Source organism: Fundulus heteroclitus, unplaced genomic scaffold (assembly GCF_011125445.2).
Source record: "Fundulus heteroclitus isolate FHET01 unplaced genomic scaffold, MU-UCD_Fhet_4.1 scaffold_47, whole genome shotgun sequence".
NCBI lineage: Eukaryota > Metazoa > Chordata > Actinopteri > Cyprinodontiformes > Fundulidae > Fundulus > Fundulus heteroclitus.
Window position 1 is genome coordinate 2,284,334 of NW_023396890.1, and position 19,710 is coordinate 2,304,043.

At 48.5% G+C, this 19,710-nt stretch overlaps 4 protein-coding genes across 6 annotated transcripts; 3 read left to right on the plus strand and 1 right to left on the minus strand.

Moving 5' to 3' along the window:
- The first annotated feature begins 1,329 nt into the window (after positions 1–1,329).
- On the plus strand, positions 1,330–10,095 carry zdhhc4 (zinc finger DHHC-type palmitoyltransferase 4). Of its 3 annotated transcripts, none has more exons than XM_036132105.1 (7): positions 1,330–1,477; positions 1,576–1,799; positions 1,880–1,953; positions 2,030–2,208; positions 2,347–2,472; positions 3,773–4,017; positions 4,093–4,689. In XM_036132105.1, exons 2-7 carry the CDS (start codon positions 1,677–1,679, stop codon positions 4,390–4,392), a joined length of 1,047 nt encoding a protein of 348 aa, XP_035987998.1. In that variant the 5' UTR covers positions 1,330–1,477; positions 1,576–1,676; the 3' UTR covers positions 4,393–4,689. The 3 variants fall into 3 exon arrangements, with proteins under 3 accessions (XP_035987998.1, XP_035987999.1, XP_021174661.2); XM_036132106.1 differs by having other exon boundaries at positions 1,335–1,381; XM_021318986.2 differs by lacking the exon at positions 1,330–1,477 and adding an exon at positions 9,972–10,095 and having other exon boundaries at positions 1,496–1,799; positions 4,093–4,422.
- Positions 7,060–10,662, plus strand: LOC105929454 (phosphoglycolate phosphatase). Its single transcript, XM_012867248.3, has 2 exons — positions 7,060–7,816; positions 9,972–10,662. Exons 1-2 carry the CDS (start codon positions 7,216–7,218, stop codon positions 10,295–10,297), a joined length of 927 nt encoding a protein of 308 aa, XP_012722702.2. The 5' UTR covers positions 7,060–7,215; the 3' UTR covers positions 10,298–10,662.
- A 214-nt stretch (positions 10,663–10,876) lies between these two features.
- On the plus strand, positions 10,877–14,789 carry bricd5 (BRICHOS domain containing 5). The gene is made up of 6 exons (XM_036132109.1): positions 10,877–11,088; positions 12,013–12,138; positions 12,223–12,372; positions 12,441–12,533; positions 13,336–13,486; positions 14,486–14,789. The coding sequence occupies exons 1-6, from the start codon at positions 10,993–10,995 to the stop codon at positions 14,578–14,580; spliced, it is 711 nt and encodes a 236-aa protein (XP_035988002.1). The 5' UTR covers positions 10,877–10,992; the 3' UTR covers positions 14,581–14,789.
- Positions 14,790–15,356: 567 nt separating this feature from the next.
- On the minus strand, positions 15,357–19,552 carry mlst8 (MTOR associated protein, LST8 homolog (S. cerevisiae)). Its single transcript, XM_036132108.1, has 10 exons — positions 19,410–19,552; positions 19,131–19,324; positions 18,997–19,048; positions 17,722–17,884; positions 17,553–17,628; positions 17,271–17,423; positions 17,067–17,191; positions 16,824–16,987; positions 15,651–15,784; positions 15,357–15,583 (listed from the first exon to the last, which is right to left on the minus strand). The coding sequence occupies exons 2-9, from the start codon at positions 19,257–19,259 to the stop codon at positions 15,666–15,668; spliced, it is 981 nt and encodes a 326-aa protein (XP_035988001.1). The 5' UTR covers positions 19,260–19,324; positions 19,410–19,552; the 3' UTR covers positions 15,357–15,583; positions 15,651–15,665.
- Positions 19,553–19,710: the final 158 nt, after the last annotated feature.

The window sequence follows — 19,710 nt, forward strand, 5'->3', positions numbered from 1 at the left end:
CCATCAGCTTCCACAACGTGTCTTTCACAGGCAAAACACCAAAACGATTATACTGCGTGTCGTATGGTGTCATGCTACACATGTATTAATTGTTCTGGACCTGGTCAGTCTGTGTCTCAGTCAGTGAAACAGTCTGGAGTTTAGAAACACAATAAAACAACCACAGCTGATCCAGACGTGACCTGCAGCGTTGTTTGGGGCGGACAGACCCTCAGAGTTTAGCCCACAGCAGCCCTCACTTCCACCATCAGTGTTGCAGCATAACTAGCGACCATCATGTTTCTTTAGACTGGAGGTAGCATCAGAGTTTTGGAGCAATCCAGCCAGAGTCCTCACTTCAATCTGATGGAAAAATGAAAGAGAAAGTTAAAGATTAGGGTGATGGCAAAGAGGCCTTCCAACCTGAAAGACTAGGCGCTCATCAAAACCATCATCAAAACAGCTGAGGAAAAATACTAAAAGCTGCGCTAATTAGAATGATTTAATTGATGTAACACAAATAAGGACTTTCCTTAGAAAGTAAACCAGTACATAAATAAATTTCTTATATATATATATATATATATATATATATATATATATATATATATATATATATACATATATAGATAGATAGAGTTAGATAGATTTATACATATATACATGCTATGTAATATATATAATATATATATATAGAGAGAGAGATATAGAGAGAGAGAGAGGAGAGAGAGAGAGACATAGAGAGAGAGAGAAGAGAGAGAGAGAGAGAGAGAGAGAGAGAGAGAGAGAGAGAGAGAGAGAGAGAGAGAGAGAGAGAGATAGAGAGAGAGATTTATATCTATGTATAGTTTTTTATAAATATATGTATATATGTTGCTATAAATTATATAAATCTAATTTATAATAATATGTAATTATATATTATCACTATATATATATATATATATATATATATATATATATATATATATATATAGAGAGAGAGAGAGAGAGATTTATATCTATATCTATATATATGTATATATATAGTTTTTTATAAATATATATTTATAAATGTTGCTATAAATTATATACATCTAATTTATAATAATGTATAATTATTTATATATATATATATATATATATATATATATATATATATATATATATATATATATATATATATATATGTGTGTGTGTGTGTGTTGTTTAAATATCTGGAGTGTGCAACATAATTTCCCTCTGGGATTAATAAAGTATTTCTGATTCGGATATAGATGTCATATATACATGTCTGCATGCAGCTCCTTGGCTGCTGACGCGCCCTCCTCTACACACGTGATCATGTCACACGTGATCATGTTAGCATCAGGCTAAGGAAGTAGCATCATTCACGGAGTCTGTAGGTGGGCATGGACTGCAGGTAAGAGTTGGCCATGTAATGTTGGCCAGGAAGAGGAGCTAAGGAGCGGCTGAGGCCAGCAACACCTGTGGGAGGGGCAGCAACACCTGTGGGGGGGTAAGAGGGGCAGCGGAAGCAGGAAGTTGTCTCCTAGCAGCGGTGCAGGTGTGTTTCTGGTGGCCAGGCTGACGTCGGTGATCCTCTGTGACTTCCAGAGAACCTGGCATACCTGGTGGAGGCTGTGAGGCTGCGCCAGCAGTGACGCCGCTCCGTGTCAGGACAGGTGTGACACCTGTTGGCTGCTGCCAGGTGAAACATGGATTTCCTCACCTTGTTTGGGATCTACGTCGCCGTGGTGCTCACCTGTATATTCCTGGTGTGCAAATACTCAGGCCAGCAACACAACCCCTTCACCACGCTGCTCAGTTACGTTACAAAGGTAGGAGTCCTGTTCGCTCATTCGCTCAAACCACCGCTGAGGGGCGCTGCTGAGCCACATCTACGTCATTATCTTCCCAGGTAGTCGCACCTGTGACTCCTCAGTGGCTCCAGAGGTTTTCACGCTGGATCTTCCACAGACTGTTCCATCAAAGGTTAGCTTTTAAATCTGATGTTGTGGCTTTCATGCCTCCATGTTATTTAATATGTTTCTCCTTTTTTTTATCTCAGGAGCAACTTTTTTATATACCTGCACCTGTTCCTGGAAGGCGCCGTGTATGCAGAGTTCACCTACGAGGTGTTTGGCTTCTGCCGGGAGATGGACACCTCTTTGACCAGCTTGTCAGTGCCTTATGTCCTGCTGGTCATCAAGACCTTCTTCTTCTACCTCTGCATCAACACAGACCCAGGTGCTCAGTCCATCTAACGCTCTGCAGCTTATTCTAGCCTAACTTCCTGTAGCTTCTGGAAGGACAAAGGCCACACAGGGTCGCCTCTTTAGATTTGTCTGCTGTGTTGCTGTCTCAGCTCTGCTCTCCACCCACCAGGCACGGTCACGCAGAAAAAAGTCTCCAGCCTGATCCACGTCTACCCGTATGACAGGAGGCTGTTCCATCCGGGGGTGTCCTGTGAAACGTGCCGCCTCGTTAAACCGGCCCGCTCCAAACACTGCAGTGAGTTCTGCTCCTCTAAACTGGACCGTTCAGAATAAATTCAGTTTATTTATAAAGCATCGATTCACAACACGTCGTCTCACGGCTCGTTATCTCACGGCTCGTTATCAAGTCAATTAAATCCTCCAGACAGGTTTCTCTCCCAGGAACCCAGCAGGTCGCAGCGTTCGCTCCTCCTGGAGGATCATGGAGCCTCAGAGGACAGTTGCTGGCATTGAGTTGATGGTTTTGCAGCAATCCCTCATACTGAGCATGCATGTAGCGACAGTGGAGAGGAAAACTCCCCTTTAGCATTTGTTTTTTTTGGGTTTGTCTCGCTGACATTTCTGCCCATTTTCATCACAACAGCTCCAGCTCAGTCAGATTGGGTGGAGAGCATCTGCTCTTTAACTTTAAGGGCTTGCCACAATTGGATCTTAATTGGATTTAGATCTGGACTTTGACTAGACCATCCTAACTAATGAATCTGCTCTGATCTAAACCATCCCACAATACCTCAGGCTCTGTGTTCAGGCTGGTTCTCCTGCTGGAAGGAGGCTCCATCCTCTCTCCATGATCCAGATGATGATCAGAACTCTGAGAGGTTCTGTAGAACCTGACCTGCTGTAAACTGGACCAGAACTTTCTGCTGGGTTCCTCGGTCTCCATGATGCTGGATGTTCCTCTGAGGCCAGAACCAGAACATCTGCCGTTAAATCACAGCTTGTCTTTAGTTGTTAGACCTCTTAAGGCTCTTGGTCACTCTATTTTATTCAGGCTATCAGATTAAAGGACGCTGAAAATAAATGCGCTAAAGATTTTTATTTTTAACAATGATTTAATATATTTTATCATTTTCCTTCCACTTTACAATTAAACATTACTTTGTGTTGATCGTTGACATGTAATAAAATCTATTGATCCCTGTAACGGGCCAAAATGCAATAAAGTTCAAGTGGTATGAATACTTTTCCCTCAGTAAGCCTCTGCTCCTGTCCTCTCTTTCTATCCTGTCCTCATGCTTTCCATCCTGTCCTCTACTTTCTATCCTGTCCTCTGCCTTCCATCATGTCCTCTGCTGTCCATCCTGTCCTCATGCCTTCCATCCTGTCCTCTGCCTTCCATCCTGTCCTCTGCTGTCCATCCTGTCCTCTGCTGTCCATCCTGTCCTCTGCTGTCCATCCTGTCCTCTGCCTTCCATCCTGTCCTCTGCTGTCCATCCTGTCCTCTGCTGTCCATCCTGTCCTCTGCTGTCCATCCTGTCCTCTGCTGTCCATCCTGTCCCCTGCTCGGACTGAAACGTCCTCCCTCCTGATTTCAGGGCTCTGTAACCGCTGCGTTCAGCGCTTTGACCACCACTGTGTCTGGGTGAACAACTGTGTCGGCGCCGGGAACACCCGCTACTTCCTGCTGTACCTGCTCAGCGTGTGCGCCATGGCCCTGGACGTGGCCCTTCTGACGGGGGACATGCTGCTCCACGCCGTGCTGCGTTCAGGGCTCCTCAGAGCCAGCTACATGGACGCGTACGGCCAGCAGCAGCCCACTGGACCTCTCTTTGTTGTTCAGGTACCGCCTCTGCACCCCCCACACGCCGCTGCTCCATAAGCTGCTTCACACCTTGCTGCTCCTGTGTGTCTCCAGCACCTGTTCATGACCTTCCCTCGCATCGTCTTCATGCTGGGCTTCGTCATCTTCGTCTTCTTCCTCCTCGCCGGTTACACCTTGTTTCATTCCTTCCTGGCTGTTGTCAACCAAACGTCCAACGAGTGGTACAAAAGCCGGGGCTTTGTTTGTCGCCACTGCCACCCGGCGCCCGGAGCCGACGATCTTTGTGGGCCGGTCCCGGATCACTCCAAGAGGTTCTACTACAGCCGAGGGCTGCTGGGGAACCTGCGGGAGATCTTCTTCCCTCCACAAGCGCCCCAGAAAAAGGCCAACTGAAGCTGCTCCAGCACTGCTACAGCGGAGAAAGTAAACTGCTTTACCTTTTATGGACTAATTATGTTAAGTTTACCAAACTGTATCTTTATTACTGACCGGCAGCTCAAACCTGGTGCTTCTGACAGTCAAAGAACCAAAATAAACTTTATACTTGTTCTGCTGAGGTTAATTGGTTTTTGTCTAGATTAATGTTAATTGGCCTCTCCAACTTTTCTAGTTTTCATTAGCTTTCAGTCAAAAACAAAGAAAATTGGTTTTTGGATTTATTTTTTTAAGCAATAAAACCTAAAAAGTGCACATATGTGTTCATCCACCGCCCTTTCTGTTTTTATTAAAATAAAAATACGTTATTTTCTGTTCGATTTACATATGTCAAAAATAAGTTGTTTTTTTTGCTTCATGATTTATTTATTTTTTCAGCTGACAAGTTGATTTATTTGAGGATTTCAGTCCATGTTGCAGGAAGTTTGGACATGGCTGCTTTAGTCCTGTGGCTTACAGCAGACGTGATGAAGGTCCGTGGGTCGTGTGGGACCCAGAGTTGACAGTTTTGGCCTGCAGGCAAACGCTGCATGTGGTGGAATGAGGAAAGATGTGAATCTTTGAGGCAAACAGGCTGCAGAGGATTGTGTTCCTGCAGGAAGACACTAAATATAGAGCCAGAGCTACAAGGAATCAAATTTTAGAGTGGCCTAGTTAAAGTCTTAACTTGGATGTTGCTGTTCATTTATTCTGAAGGGAAAAACAATGTAGGTGTTGAGGGCTTGACATGCCTCCAACATCCTGGATCTATGATTGTAGTCAGTGGTTGTTCTATATAAGGACTAACTTAAAAATAAGCATTCATTTTTAAGTTACACATAACGGACTGTGTTGGTCAGGCGTGGGTGTGAATACTTTACAACAGGACGACAAGCTGACTTAGACAACTTTATTTGTCATTTTGTATGCACAGAGTGCCTACAGAACAAAATTTTGTTGCATACAGCTTGAAAATTGCAGTAAAATTAAATTACAGTATAAGGTGCAGCGGTGATTTACAAGTAAACAATTTAAATGTAGACAATGCAGGAGAAGTCACAGTGTACAGGTGAGTATTTTTTAAAAATCATTTTTATGTACAGAATAGGGCTGGGTATCATCTAGGATGAGCCGATTCGATACGATTCTCGATACACAGCTCACGATACGATACGATTCTCGATACATAGCTCAGCTTGCTTTGATTCCAATCGATATTTATTACTTTGAATTAATGCTCACTGATTCAATCACCAAAATCAGCCAAATATTATGTTTATGTTCTATTTATTGATCACAGACATATTAACAGGAAAATAAAGTGCATTTGCTTCAATGCATTTAACGTGTCACAGAAACCAAAAATGTGCCCAAACATCTGATTTTAGGGACAAAGGAGCTTCTAAAATCCTGTCGGCCGTTCCACAAATTCGTCTCACTTGCTCTCCTTCGCTGTGAACTGTAATGGTTGCGCTGTGATAACGCCCCCTAGAGGTTGGGAGGTATATCGATATTGAAAGCCAGAATATCGATATTAAATCGTTTTTAAAAATATCGATATTAATCTTTATATCGATTTTTATGCACAGCCCTAGTACAGAATTGGTTGTGCAAGAATACAGCTTGTAATTTACAGTATATTTAAAATACAGTATAAGGTGCTAACCTGACAACAGCCAGCTGCATGTATCGCTCCGCCTAGCTCCACTCACATACATCTGGGACACGGCTGATTGAAAGTGATTTCCCCAACCAAATTTATGGTCTGGCCAATCAGGACGCAGGGCGGGTGTTTCATGGATGTGACGTAGTGGAGAAGCCACCGTGAGATTCCAACAACAATGGCGGCTCGCATCGAGGAAGCAAGCGTTAGCATTGATGCTGCTATTTCTTCCGTGTTGTCCAATCTATCTGATATTGTTTCATTAAAAGAACATCAGAGAACGGCTCTGAAGGCTTTTGTTGGTGGAAACCATGTTTTCACCCTTCTCCCGACCGGATTGACAAGTTTTGTTTTCCGGGGCGCGGACGCGGACGCGCCCCGGAGCGGTTAGCGGTTAGCGCGAACCATATTGGGAGGCCTTTAGTCCTCAACGCGGTCGGCCCGGGATCGACTCCGACCCGCGGCGCTTTGCCGCCTGTCTTCCCCCTCTTCCTGTCAGCTCACTGTCAATAAAATACGTGCCACAAGAGCCGCAAACACATAAAAAAAAAAAAAAATTTTTTTCCTGCGTCGGTCTCATCAGCGTCACGGGTTAGCTTCGGTGTGAGTGGTTGAAATAGCACGTCGATAAAGATGACAGACAAGTGGCTTATCCAATCATATGCAAGGAGTTTTGATAAGGCCCAGCCTTCAGTAAAGGCAATTCCTATGGCGGTGTCCCAGATGTATGTGAGTGGAGCTAGGCGGAGCGATACATGCATCTGGCTGTCAGGTTAATAAGGTGCAGCACTGAATTTAAAAGTAAAGCAATTGGAAATGTAAACAATGCAGGAGAAAGTCACAGTGTCACAGAATTTGAAACTGGTTCACAAATTATTGTGACCAGAGCAACAGAAACAGTTGAACTATTTTAATCTTGAACGGAAAGCTGTTTCTGCTGCGCGTGCGCCTCCGGTGGCTGTACCGGAAGTGGGCGGGGCGTTTGAAATTGCGTAACTGTTCCTTTAAGCCGGTGCGGAAGTAGCCGCGGCAGCACGGGGCAGAAGGTCAGGTCGGTCCTCCGGTGAATTTCCACAGCAGAGAGCTGCGCTGTCAGCCGGGCATGCCGCGTCCTCTGTAGGGTTCTGAAGGTTCCGAAGATGTCCGGGTCCGGGTCCAAATGCGTCCGGCTGAGCGGGCCGCTGGTGAAGCCGCTGCTGGACTCCGTGGACTGCGTCCTGTTCGACTGCGACGGCGTGATCTGGCGGGGGAACCAGGCGGTGGCCGGGGCCCCGCAGGTCATCAACCTGCTGAAGGAGCGCGGAAAGCGGGTCCTGTTCGTCACCAACAACAGCACCAAGACCCGGAGCATGTACGCGGAGAAGATGTCTGCGCTGGGCTTCAACGTCACGGAGGACGAGGTGTTCGGGACGGCGTTCTGCTGCGCCGCCTACCTGCAGACGGTGTGCGCGCTGCGGGGCAAGGTCTACCTGCTGGGCAGCGCCGCCATGCAGCAGGAGCTGCAGGCCGTGGGCATCCAGCACGTCGGCGTGGGACCCGACCACGTCTCCGGGACGCAGCAGGACTGGGCCAACGTGCCGCTGGACCCGGACGTCAAGGCGGTGGTGGTCGGCTTCGACGAGCACTTCAGCTACATGAAGCTGAACCGAGCCCTGCAGTACCTGCTCCAGAACGACTGCCTGTTCGTCGGAACCAACAGGGACAGCAGGCTGCCTCTGGAGGGGGGCAAGGCTGTTCCAGGTACCGACCCACGGCGCGCTGACCCCGGGTTCTGACCCGCTGCATGGTACCAGTGGGTCCAGGTTAAGGTTAGAGGTTTAGCTGCTTCCAGTCTTTCTGGCTCCGTGCAGATGGGTCAGAGAAAGTTCTGGAAGTTATTATTTATTATTATTATTTATTTAATGACTCGAACCGTGAAGAACCTCCAGGCATCTCCAAAGCGACACTCATCCAGGTTCTGCTCCATTTTGGGTTTGGGCTTCAGCAGAGAATCACACCGTGGTTCTGGTTCTGGTTCAGAACGCAGTTCAGAGAGTGCAGGCGCAGGTTCCCCGGTTCGAATCCCACAGACTGCCTCTCTGGGCCCCTGAGCAGGACCCTGGGCCCAGAATGGCCCCTGAGGGACGGGTTAATGCAGCTGAGCCGTTTCACTAAATGTTGAAACCATAAAGATAATATTATAGAGTATGAATGAGATATTATTTAATCTACCAGAACCTTTGGTTCTGATCCATAACTTCTGGACATAAAAGGCAGTGAAAGTCCATCAGAGGGGAAAGTATAGCAACATAAATATTACAGCAGAGCTGAACAATTAACCACATTTGCAATATAATTAAAATGTAATTTTCAAACAGTTATGTAACAATTAATGAATCGGGATTATTTGTTTTAGAGTTTATATAATCGTAGTTTTTACCGTAAACTTTCAGGAATCTCTTCAGCATTAAGTTCTGGTCAGACTGTTTAACACACAGACTGGTTAGTTTAAATATTCTGTTTAATAAAAGCAGTTAAATTTCTTGTTTTAAATAGTTCTGGTTTACAAACATCTTTATCTACAGGAAATATCGCGTTGCTTGTGGTTAAAGCAGAGAAAAGTGTAAATTAAATTATAGCTGAGATATAATCACAGTTTTTGTCTAAATGGTCCAGCTGTCACAGTCCTGATGCTGCCCCATGATTCAGCTCCACCCCTGATTTCTGACATTAACTGGATTTCTAAAGTCACATTTCTTAGCAGTGGACGTCTATAACTTCTAGAAACGTAGTTTAAATCCCTTGCTGTCAAAGCAGGAGGGAAACCGGCCCAGGCGTGTAGAAGCCTGAGAAAGACGGCTTCATGTTGAGCCACAAAGGTAGAAAGTGACCGACAGCCGCTGTGGTCTGCAGATCTGAGTTCAGAACCTGCACTCAGTAATTTAGCTCCGCTTCTGTAGTTCTAATGCAGTAAAAGTAAGAAGTAACCACGCAGGAAATGACACAAGTGGTAAAAAAGCAACTCAAGCATTGAGTAAAATCTAAATATTTTGAAATGATGTAATCAGACAGAAAAATGTAAAGTTCTGAGCAGATTCTAAAGTTAATCCAAATAAAGAAGAAACGCGTTTCATCATGAATCTGCAGCAGGTGAAGTATCTGCATCAGATCAGGGTAACGTTAGTTTCTGGGCTGTAACAGCTGATCCTGCCAACAGAACCTCAGGGAAAGTCCAGCCAGTGACGATGACTTTAATTAACAGATGGTTAATGTCATAAAACACACAACTCTCAAAAAATGCTGCAGTCAGCTGACGTCACTGATGTGTTTACCTGTAAGTGTTTAGCATCATCCTGAGGGGTGAACTTACAGCGGATGCCCAGTAGGTGGCAGTGTGCGCAGCGACCCCTAGGAGCTGCATTTAGGAAGCGTGTCATGATCCCTGCTCCCTGATTGGTTCTGTTTCTGGAGGTGATCTGGTGCCGGGGCCCAGGCTGTGCTGGATGTCGGTTCTGGTTCTGCGGGCTGCTGACCGGCTCTAGAACAAACGCGGTTCTCTGTTTGCGTAAAAGTGACGCAACATAACATGGACAAAGACATAGATAGCTTTATTTGTCATTTTGTATGCACAGAGTGCGTACAGAATGAAATTTTGTTTGCATACAGCTTGAAATATCACAGTAGATTTGTAGATCTTTTTCAGGATAAAGATGCAGCAGCGATTTATTTAAACAATTGAAATGTAAGACAATGTAAACAATGCAGGAGAAATAGACAGAGTGCTATTCACGTGTGGTACAGAGTCCATTTTGTGGCTTCAGCAGTTCAGCAGCATGAAGCATGTGTGTAAATGTGTAAATGTGCAGTTATGAAGGTGTGGTGCAGTGTCCATTTAACGCTCACCTGTCCTCCTCAGGTACGGGCTGCTTGCTGCAGGCCGTGGAAGCCGCAGCCCAGCGCCAGGCCCAGACGGTGGGCAAACCCAGCCGCTTCATGTTCGACTGCCTGGCGGCCCGCTTCGGCGTGCAGCCGGAGCGATGCATGATGGTCGGGGACCGCCTGGACACGGACATCCTGCTGGGCTCCAACTGCGGCCTGAAGACCCTGCTGACGCTGACGGGGGTCAGCACCGTGGCGGAGGCCGAGGCCCACCGGGCCAGCGGCTGTGCGGGGAGGCAGGGCATGGTACCTGATTACTACGTGGAGAGCATCGCCGACCTGCTGCCAGCCCTGCAGGGATGATGCCAGAGCCGTCTGGGTGCGCCGCCTCCAAGAAGGGAATCTTTTATCATTTGAGTCGGCTCTGGTCTCTTTTATTTAACCCGTTGCTTTTAAGCTGCTGTCCAGTATTGCTTCTGTGGGTTTAGGTGTTAATGATGCTCATTTCAGGAAGCACTTTGCCCCGCTGGCCTCCCTCCGGCCTGTGATGTCACTTCCTGTTCAGTAACTCTGTGTTGGTGTGTAACGTGTTCAGAAATGTTCTGTTTGCTCTGATCAGCGGGACATTTCCTCACAGGTTCTGTCACCCATTCCTGAAACGGGCAGTAAAGAGATGTTTGTGTGTAAAGTCTTAGCATCCACAATAAAACCAACTATTTTCACTAAAACCCGCCTCACCGTCTCTGCTTTCAACTCTGAGGGAAAGTCACCTTGGGCTGTCGGCGGCTGGCTGCAGGCCGACCCGACTGGCGCGATGGCCTCTGTGCCGATGACTGAAGCTCTCCGCCTGCCTGCCTCTTTGTCCTTTGTGCGTCTGGAGCACGTCTGGCAGCGCAGCGGCACAGAGGCGCGCTGCGCTCCGTCAGGTGGAGAGAGGAAGGCTGACTCTGGGTTTTTTTGCTCAGGTGTTGGGAGGGAAGTGTTGGGACCAGAGGAGGGGGGGCGAGAGGGAGCGGGCGGACCGAGCCTCAGTGGGAGCGGGTCATGACTGCAGCTTGATGCCGATAGCTGCGAGCAGGACGCTGACAGAGAGGAGCCACCGAGGACACAGGATGGGGACGTGCTGGAAGCGTTCAGAGGAGGGCCGGCCCACGGTAAGGACCGCTTCTCCTCACCGCCGCTTTGGCTTTCAGGGACGTTCAGCCGCGCTGCTGCAGAGAAAAGCTGCTTTAGCACAACTTCACGGCGTCTTTGAGCTTTTTCACACGCTGCCATTTTAGCCGAGAGCTGCAACAGCGGCTCAGAGCATAAAATCTGAAAAGTGTGGTGTGCATTTCTGTTCCGTCCTCCAGAACCACCTTCAGCTGCAGGTCCGTTGGGTTTTTCTCCACCAGCGTTAAACGTCTTTATTGTAAATCAGCTCCAGCTCAGTCGACCCAGAACTTACTTATTTAAACAGTAGTTCAGATTCTCAGTTGGATTGATGTCTGGACTTTGACTAGGCCATTCTGACCTATAATACCTCAGGCTGTGTGTTCAGGCTGGTTCTCCTGCTGGAAGGAGAACCTCCACCTCAGTCTCAGGTTCTCCTGCAGGTTCTAACAGGTTCTAGGATGTTTCTGGTTCGGCTCCATCCATCAGCTCTCCCCCAGCATGATGCTGCCTCCACCGTGTTTCTCAGAATGATATATCGTCATGTAGCTTCTTCTCCCTTTAGTGAACTGTGACAAACTTTTCTGGTTTTCTTTTGCAACTTTAACTAAAAGGCTGATTTCAGGAGTAGATGACAGATCAGCAGCCACTCCTACCTGAGCTGTGATTCTCTGCAGCTCCTCCAGAGCTACATGGACCTCCTGCTTCTCTGATTAATGCTCTCCTGGTCCAGCCTGTAGGTTTAGGTGGACCTCCATGTCTTGGTGGGGTTTCAACACATTCCAGAGAATTTTTCTTTCCCATTCAGATAATTTTTATTTAATAATCCTGATCAGTTTATGCCATAAAAGGGTGTGAATACTTTAATTATCAGTGCAGATGTTTTTAAACATGCTAAAGGCTTCATATGTATGAAAACATCTCAGGATGGAGGTCCAGAGTCGTCCCGCTTCCCCTGGAAGGCGTTCTGGATCCTCTCAGCACTTCTGCTCCTGGCTGCCGTTGCTCTGGGCCTGGCCGGGCACCTCGCTCTGGTTGGCTCTGGGTCTGAGGTATTACGCTCAGATCTCATCCGTCCTAATCCTGCTCCGCTCGGTCTTCTGCTCGTTGTAACCGGCCTGTTTCTACCACACTAGTCTGTGCAGACGGTGAGAATCACGGCGCCGGGTCAACCCGGAGTCCCACTCAACCAGTCAGCCGTGGTGGACCTGCAGAACGAGCTGGTGACGTTCTCCATCGCCTCGCCAGGAAACCAGACGTCCACGGTGCTGTTTGACGTCAGACACGTACGTCCCACAGACGGGCTTTGGTCGCAGCGTGGTGAGGAGGAACGCTGAGTGTTGTGTTGTTGCAGGGCCTGATCTGCTACCAGCCTGTGGACCGGGACAGCTGCTTCCTGCAAACCATGGAGCAGTCCGACTACGACCACGTGGGCTCCCTCCTCAAGGTACCGGCGGCTCCACGGCCGTATGGCTGAGCTGCCAGCTGAATCCAAAGCTACGTCCTGTCTGCAGGACCTGAACCTGCCGGGACTTCAGGGTCTGCAGCGCCACCAGAGGTGAAGCACACGGGGCCTTAGGGTGCCTCACAGCCTCCCTCTGTGGCCTCCGCCGCTGAATTCCTCAGCACATCCGATCCGTCCGGCCCCCCCGGCCGGCTCCGTTTACAGGAGGCTACGGCAGCGAGCCCCACGCCTGCAGCGGGGCACAATGGTCGCTCTGTCTGAGAGCTCTCTGGCTTTTAAGACGCTTCGTTTAGGATTCAAAGGGCCCGAGTGTTCCTGCCGTTTGTCAGAGAGCCGGATCTCTAACGCTGATTTAATACTCTGCCAGCTCTGAGTCCAGTCACATATGATTTGTTCCATTATCTGATCTCTAAACAAAAATCTGACGTCGGTTAAACAGAGAGGAGAGGCAGTGGCTCCTTGCTGCTTTGTTTCCTGGCATCAAAAGCTTCACTTGTGGTTATTTAATCTGTGTTAGCTGAGAAAGTGGTTCTGTGGAGCTCATTCTGTACCGTGCAGAGGGAAAGGTGACCTGCTGGTAGCTATCGGGGCTAATTAGAGGGGGAATTGCTGCAATTACACGCAGCCTTTGTGATGAGATCTGCTTCGCCACTGAGGATGGCAGCTGGAGTTTCCATCTTGTGTCTCGTCAGTCATCAGCAGCCGTCTCAGGTCAACATGATTCCTGCTTTCTCGGTCGGCCTTGGTTTGTAGATGTTTGAAACGGCGATCCTCTCCTTGGCAGAGAAACACTCGGCGGTCTGGGAACGAGACGCAGAGGCGGACGCAGTTCCTGGGAGTGCTGGCGGCCAGCCAGGTGGACGCGGCGTCCCTGGAGGAGCCTCTCTGGACCCTGTGTCAGGACAGGTCCGTCCACTGGACCCGGAGGACCGACGGTGAGAGCTTTTCAGCTAAACCACGGTGAACGAGCGTTAAGAGGAGCGGTAATCATAATGCGGTATGGGCTAGAGTCTAACGGTCTAAAGTCCTATTTTTTCCTTCCACTGAACTTTCCACTGAAACACCGGTATACAGCGACGACTCTCCTCACAGGGGGAGTGTCTGTGGGCGTGTCTAACGTGTCTGTGGGTCTGTAACACTGAGCTATATTATACACTGGAGTGCTAATCACCGTCTGTTAGAACGAGTCGCTGTGAAGCCACCAGCCGCCATATTGGTACTCCCTATTTTCCTCCAGTAACTAGGGAATATGTGCGCTACAGCATCGAATAACGAGGATTTTCTCATGTTCAGGGGGGGCTTAAAACTTAAAATGTCAAATGCCATATACTTTTATGTTATGTTTTAAAACTATCACGTAATGAAAAAGTCATGTGCTGAAATATTTTGCATTTTATTTATTTAAAAATATATATAAAACATTTATAAATTTATAAATAACAATATACAAAGACATATATTTACATATATGTATATACATATATACATACATATATATATATATTTAAAATAAATAACATGTAAAATATTTCAGCACCTAATTTCCTAGTAGTTGATAGTGTTAGTACATCCACTGACTGTAGAATTACCTGTGAAACGTTTTCACTCAGCCAGAAAACTGCTTGTTGTTGCAACCAAATCCTATGGGATTCTGTGAGAGTAGGGAGTAGCAAGATGGCGGCCAGTGACTTCAGTTTTTAGGGCAAAATCAGCACTCCAGTGTATAATATAGCTCAGTGATCTGTAACGTGTCTGTGGGTCTGTGGGTGCGTAATGTGTCTGTGGGCGTGTAACGTGTCTGTGGGTCTGTAACGTGTCTGTGGGTCTGTGGGTGCGTAATGTGTCCGTGGGCGTGTAACGTGTCTGTGGGTCTGTAACGTGTCTGTGGGTCTAAAGTGTCTGTGGTGTCTCCTGTGGGTGTCTGTGTGCTGCAGGCCCAGGCGAGCAGAGGCTGGTCTACTTCTGCATCGACATCTGCTTCCCCAGCAACATCTGCGTGTCTGTGTGCTTCTACTACCTGCCTGAGTGACTTCAGAGTGAACTAGTGGAGCTGCCATCTCTCAAAGACGGAAAACACTGAAGAGGAAGTCTTCACCCCCCCCCCCCCTTCATGTAATACGCCCCCTGGTGGCACAAGTTGGAGATTCCAGATAAAATCCTTTTCTTGTTTAGACTGGAGCGTAATTATTTGCATTCACTGTCGTAGCGATGTTTTTACCTAATAAAACACATAATGTGGGATTTATTTTGAGAAAATGCTTTTCATTGAACCACAAACGACAGAGACTTATATAGAGGATTAAAATAATGTTCACATCATTTATTTCTAACTCAACCACCAGGAATAAATCTGTACATAGAGCATGAAATTGACTTGATCGCATTACAAACACTTCATTGATTTTTTTTTTATTTATTGATCAGCACAAAGTAGTTATAATTATGATGTAAAATGATACAAACTTTAACATTTTTTGCAAAACGGAATCTGAAAAGTGTGTCATCTATTATATTTAAGCCCCTTTAATCTAATCCAGGATCTTCAGGAGGGCCTTTATGTGGTAGAAAAGTGGAAAAAGCCGCGTTAATCTCTCTGAACTCGCCCTCTGCTCTGTGAGACACGGCGGTGGCAGCGTCATGCTGAGGGAAACATGGATGGAGCTAACGGGGAGAAGCTGCAGGAGAAGCTGCTTCTTCTCTACCTTCTGTCTTTCTACAACATAAAGTTCCCTCAGGCTTGCTGTGAGGGGATAAAACAGAAAAAGGTAGATGACATTTTTCCTGTGGAGCACATGAGAGCAGCACGTCTGAAAGTATAATTATTGTGATTACGAAGGTTCCTTTAGGCAATAAATAGGATGAGGAACAGAGAGATGTTAAACGGTTTAAACTGACGACTGAGTCCCGGCTGGAAAGAGGAGAACCTGAAGCTCTTCAGGGAAACGTTCTGCTGAAGACCTTCAGACCTTCAGACCTGTGGTTGAGGGAAACCTTTTGGTCATTTCCACTGATCCTCTTCGCCTGTAAGGAGCCGCTCCTCCTCCTCCTCCTGTAAGGAGCCGCTCCTCCTCCTCCTCCTCCTCCTCCTCCTCCTCCTCCTCCTCCTCCTCCTCCTCAGCTGAGCACGCTGTCGTTGAAGGCCAGACACACCACGGCCTTCTGGTGGCCGCTGTACTCCCTCTTGATCTCGCCCGTCTCCACGCACCACAGGCGAGCCAGGTTGTCTGAAGACGCTGAGGGAAGAAATCAAATATGCAGGACTTTCATTTAGATAAAGTTCACATACGACATTATTGTTAGTCATTTGGAGTTTTTACAGGCCTACTGGAATCATTGCTCTGGTATAATAAACTAACATAAAGATGGACTTCCAGCCCCGATTATATCTGGATAAATGTTCCTCAGCGGGATGCAGAGAAGCTGCAGGCTTTGTGTCGTAATTAAGTCCTAGTTTTCCTAGTTTGCTCAGTCCAACATGTTCCATGTGGGTCAACCTGGCTGTTAACCTGTTTACCCATTAAAAACATTGGGATCATTGTTCTGTTCAAACTGTGTCCAAGTTTCAACCGTCTGACCCAAACTGGCGTTCTAAGACGAAAGGACGCTGGCTGGCAGCTCAGGAACGTCCCAGGAACCACCAGGTTGGTATAAACCACCAGACTGTGAATTAGGACGGGTCAGAACCAGCAGGAAGTTCCTGTTCCTGCTCATCAGGCTCAGCTGAAAGCTACAATGACAGAATTATGTTAGATGAAGCTTTTAAACCCATTTTACCTGCTGTACAGTACGGCAGTGGCCGTGTGATGCTGCGGTTAATCTGGCAGCCACATTAAAAGTCTTAAACTTCACTATAAAACAACTAAGAGGGAAACATTTATTCCAGCAGGACAAACACGCTGAATTGGGTTTAGGAATGAAACTAATTACATCACACTGTGTGGAACAGAGACACTCATCAATAGATTTACAGCCCTGCACCTTATTCCCTTAAAAAAAAAGGTCTGAATCTGATCTGATGAGTGATTAGCGTAATTAGAGGTCAAAGCTTCTAATTACTGACAGATGAGGCCAGACGACATAAATGTACGGCTGATGATAAAGTCTGCCTGTTAGCTCCTGGTCTCTGACTGAGCAGACGTTCTGCTCTCTAAAGCCACGCTGGTTTTAGAGACCACGCTCTCTGAGCAGACGTTCTGCTCTCTAAAGCCACGCTGGTTTTAGAGACCAGGCTCTCTGAGCAGATGTTCTGGTCTCCAGAAGCGGCACACGGACCAGTGACGATGTACTGGGAGTCTCCAGAGAAGGCGCAGTCCCACATCCAGCCCCTGGACGTCTCTCCTGGGTTGTTGCTCTTGATGCTCAGCTCCGTCATCAGGGAGAAGTTGGACGTCCTCCAGATCTTACAGGTCTGGTCAGCGGAGCAGGTGGCCAGCAGCCTGTGGGGGGGTGCAAACAGATCATGTGACTCATACAGAGAGCAGGACGCTGAGGTTAACGTGGAGGGGCGTTACCCACGTGGAGTCGGGGCTGAACTTGCAGCGCAGGGAGTAGCGCTTGTGTGCTGGGATCTTGGTCTTGGGGATGAGCTGAGTGACTTCGTCTCCCATGCCTCCTGCCAGGTTCCAGACGTAGCAGTTACCCTGCGGGGGAGAACCCAGGAGCCAGTGAGCAGACCCCCCCCCCCCATCAGCCACAGGCGGGGGGCGCAGGCCCACTGACCGAGCTGTTGACGGCAGCCATGTAGCTGGCGTCCGGGTCGATGTGGACGGCGTTGACCGACACCTCGGGCTCGGGGATCAGCTGCTCGTTGTGATCCGTCTTCAGGTCCCAGACGTGGATGACGCCGCTCTGGTCGCCCACAATCAGCTCAGCCTGAAACACACGCAGCCGCTACAACAGACCAGGACTTGTGCAACCCGGCGAGCAAACACGACGTGACTCTGGACAACGGCAGCAGCGTCGGCGTATCTGGAGGCAAACGTTGCTCAACGCGGGCCTCACCTGGTTGGGATGCAGGCACACACAGTTGATAGGAGCGTTGACCTGAAAGATCCTCTGGCACTGGAGGTTTCTGGACCTGAGGGGGAGCAGAAGGAGCAGAAGGAGCAGAAGGAGCAGGTGAGCCCGCTGAGGCGCGGCTACGCGGCAGGGGTCCGCGGCCCGGCCGTACCTCAGGTCCCATATGCGCGCCATGCAGTCCTCTCCTCCTGTGTACATCCAGCGGCCGTCCTCATGGAAGCCCACAGACGTGATGTTCTTGCTCACGCCGTCGTAGTTGATGACGGGGTTTGGGTTGTTGGAGTTCAGGTCGTACAGCCGGATGTGCTGATAGCCTGCAGAGCAGAGAGACGGCGGGTCAATCGGCCGTGGAGACGACGTGTTTTCACCCGTCAGGCTGAACTGAACATTATTTATGTGATAGACCGTCACACAATCAGAGCAAACTACTTCTTCACTAAAGTAGAACAGAAACGTGTGGCGGCCACTTTAAATGTTTACAACTCTTTACTATGAAACCTCTAAATAAAACCCACATTTTTTCTTCTCATGATCAAATCTGCTGATGTCAGACCAGGCTGAGCTAGGAGAGCTTTAATCAGAGCAGCATGGTGGCTCTGGAGGAGCTGCAGAGATCCACAGCTCAGGTCCAAAGGTTATTGTCCAAAGAAAGCCATAAAATCTCTGTCTGCCTTCTACTAACATTTATGTGGGAAATTCAGCAAAGAAGTGGAAAAAAATGTAACTTTTATGTGACAGAAAACTATCAAATACACCAGGGGTCTTCAGTTCTGGTCCTGGAGGTCCGGTGTGGTTCCTGGTCCAACATCATCAGGTCCTCAGCAGGACTCTGGAGAACATGGAGACAGGCTGAGGACGTCCTTCAGCCATTTGGTTCCTCCGGACCTCCAGGACCAGAACCGAAGACTCCTGCTCTACACCATCCACACGGTGGAGGCAGCATCATGCTGCCTCCACCGTGTGGAGGCAGCATGATGCTGCCTCCACACGGTGGAGGCAGCATCATGCTGCGGGGAGCAGGTCAGAGCTGATGGAGATAAACCAGGACCATTCTGGAGGAGAACCTGAGACTGAGGTGGAGGTTCTCCTGCTGCCTGAACCTGCAGCATTATGGGATGGTTCACATCAGAGCAGATTCATAGGTTAGGACGGCCTAGTCAAAGTCCAGATCTAAACATGTTTTTGATCCAATTAGGTTTACAAAGACGGAGCTAAAGCATCCCTGGATGCTGAGAACCCTGAGGACCTGCAGCAGTGAACGCTGCTCCATCAGCTTTCCACGCTCCTATTTCACATTCTACAAACTAAGTCCTTCTACGTCACACCGTCACCACAGACATCCTGAAATGAAACGCTGCCCACTGCGGTTTCTCAGTGGGAGATGTTTACGGCCACGGTCTCCTCCGCGGGAAACACCTGAGCTCACCTGCAGCAGCGATCATGCTCCTGTCAGGTGTGACCTCCAGAGAGTTCACCTGCTGCAGGTAAGCGTTAAGGAAGCTGCTGTCCGCTCATGTCCCCCGGCCCCCCGCGCCCTGACCCGCGGTACCGAAAGGATACGGAGTCCTGGTGCTGGACCGTCCTGGTGCAGATCCCGCTGTGGGCCTGCCAGAACCGGACGGTGTGGTCGTAGCCGGCCGTGGCCAGGATGACCGGGTCGCTGCCCACCGTCCCCTGGTTCACGTTCATGTCTCTGCTGCTGGCTGCACGGGTCAGCTGGGAACAAGCGGTGACGTCACTTCCGCCTGGCTCATCTGGGATCAGAGAGGATTGTACAATTCAACACCTGGAAAGGAGCACACCTGTCCGGCTTTGCTTGCGCATGCGCACTGCACTAACCCAGGAGTCCGTTTGTGCTGCAGATGTTCGGATGTGTGCAGGATTCCCGGACCTGGAGCCTCTGCTGCCGGTACCTACACTGGTACCGAAGCGGTTCTGCTGTCGCTGCTGACCGGACGCGTCCCCGTAAAGCCTCCGCCAGAAACAGAGAGCTGCGGATAAACAGTTCCGCCTGCTAACAGGGTCGCTGGCGCCCCCTGCTGGTGCGTCTGGACACAACCACGCAGGCCTCCGTGTGAAATCTTCCTGGTTTTAAGGCGTTTTAAAAGTTAAATTAAACACCTGATCGGTGCAACTTTCA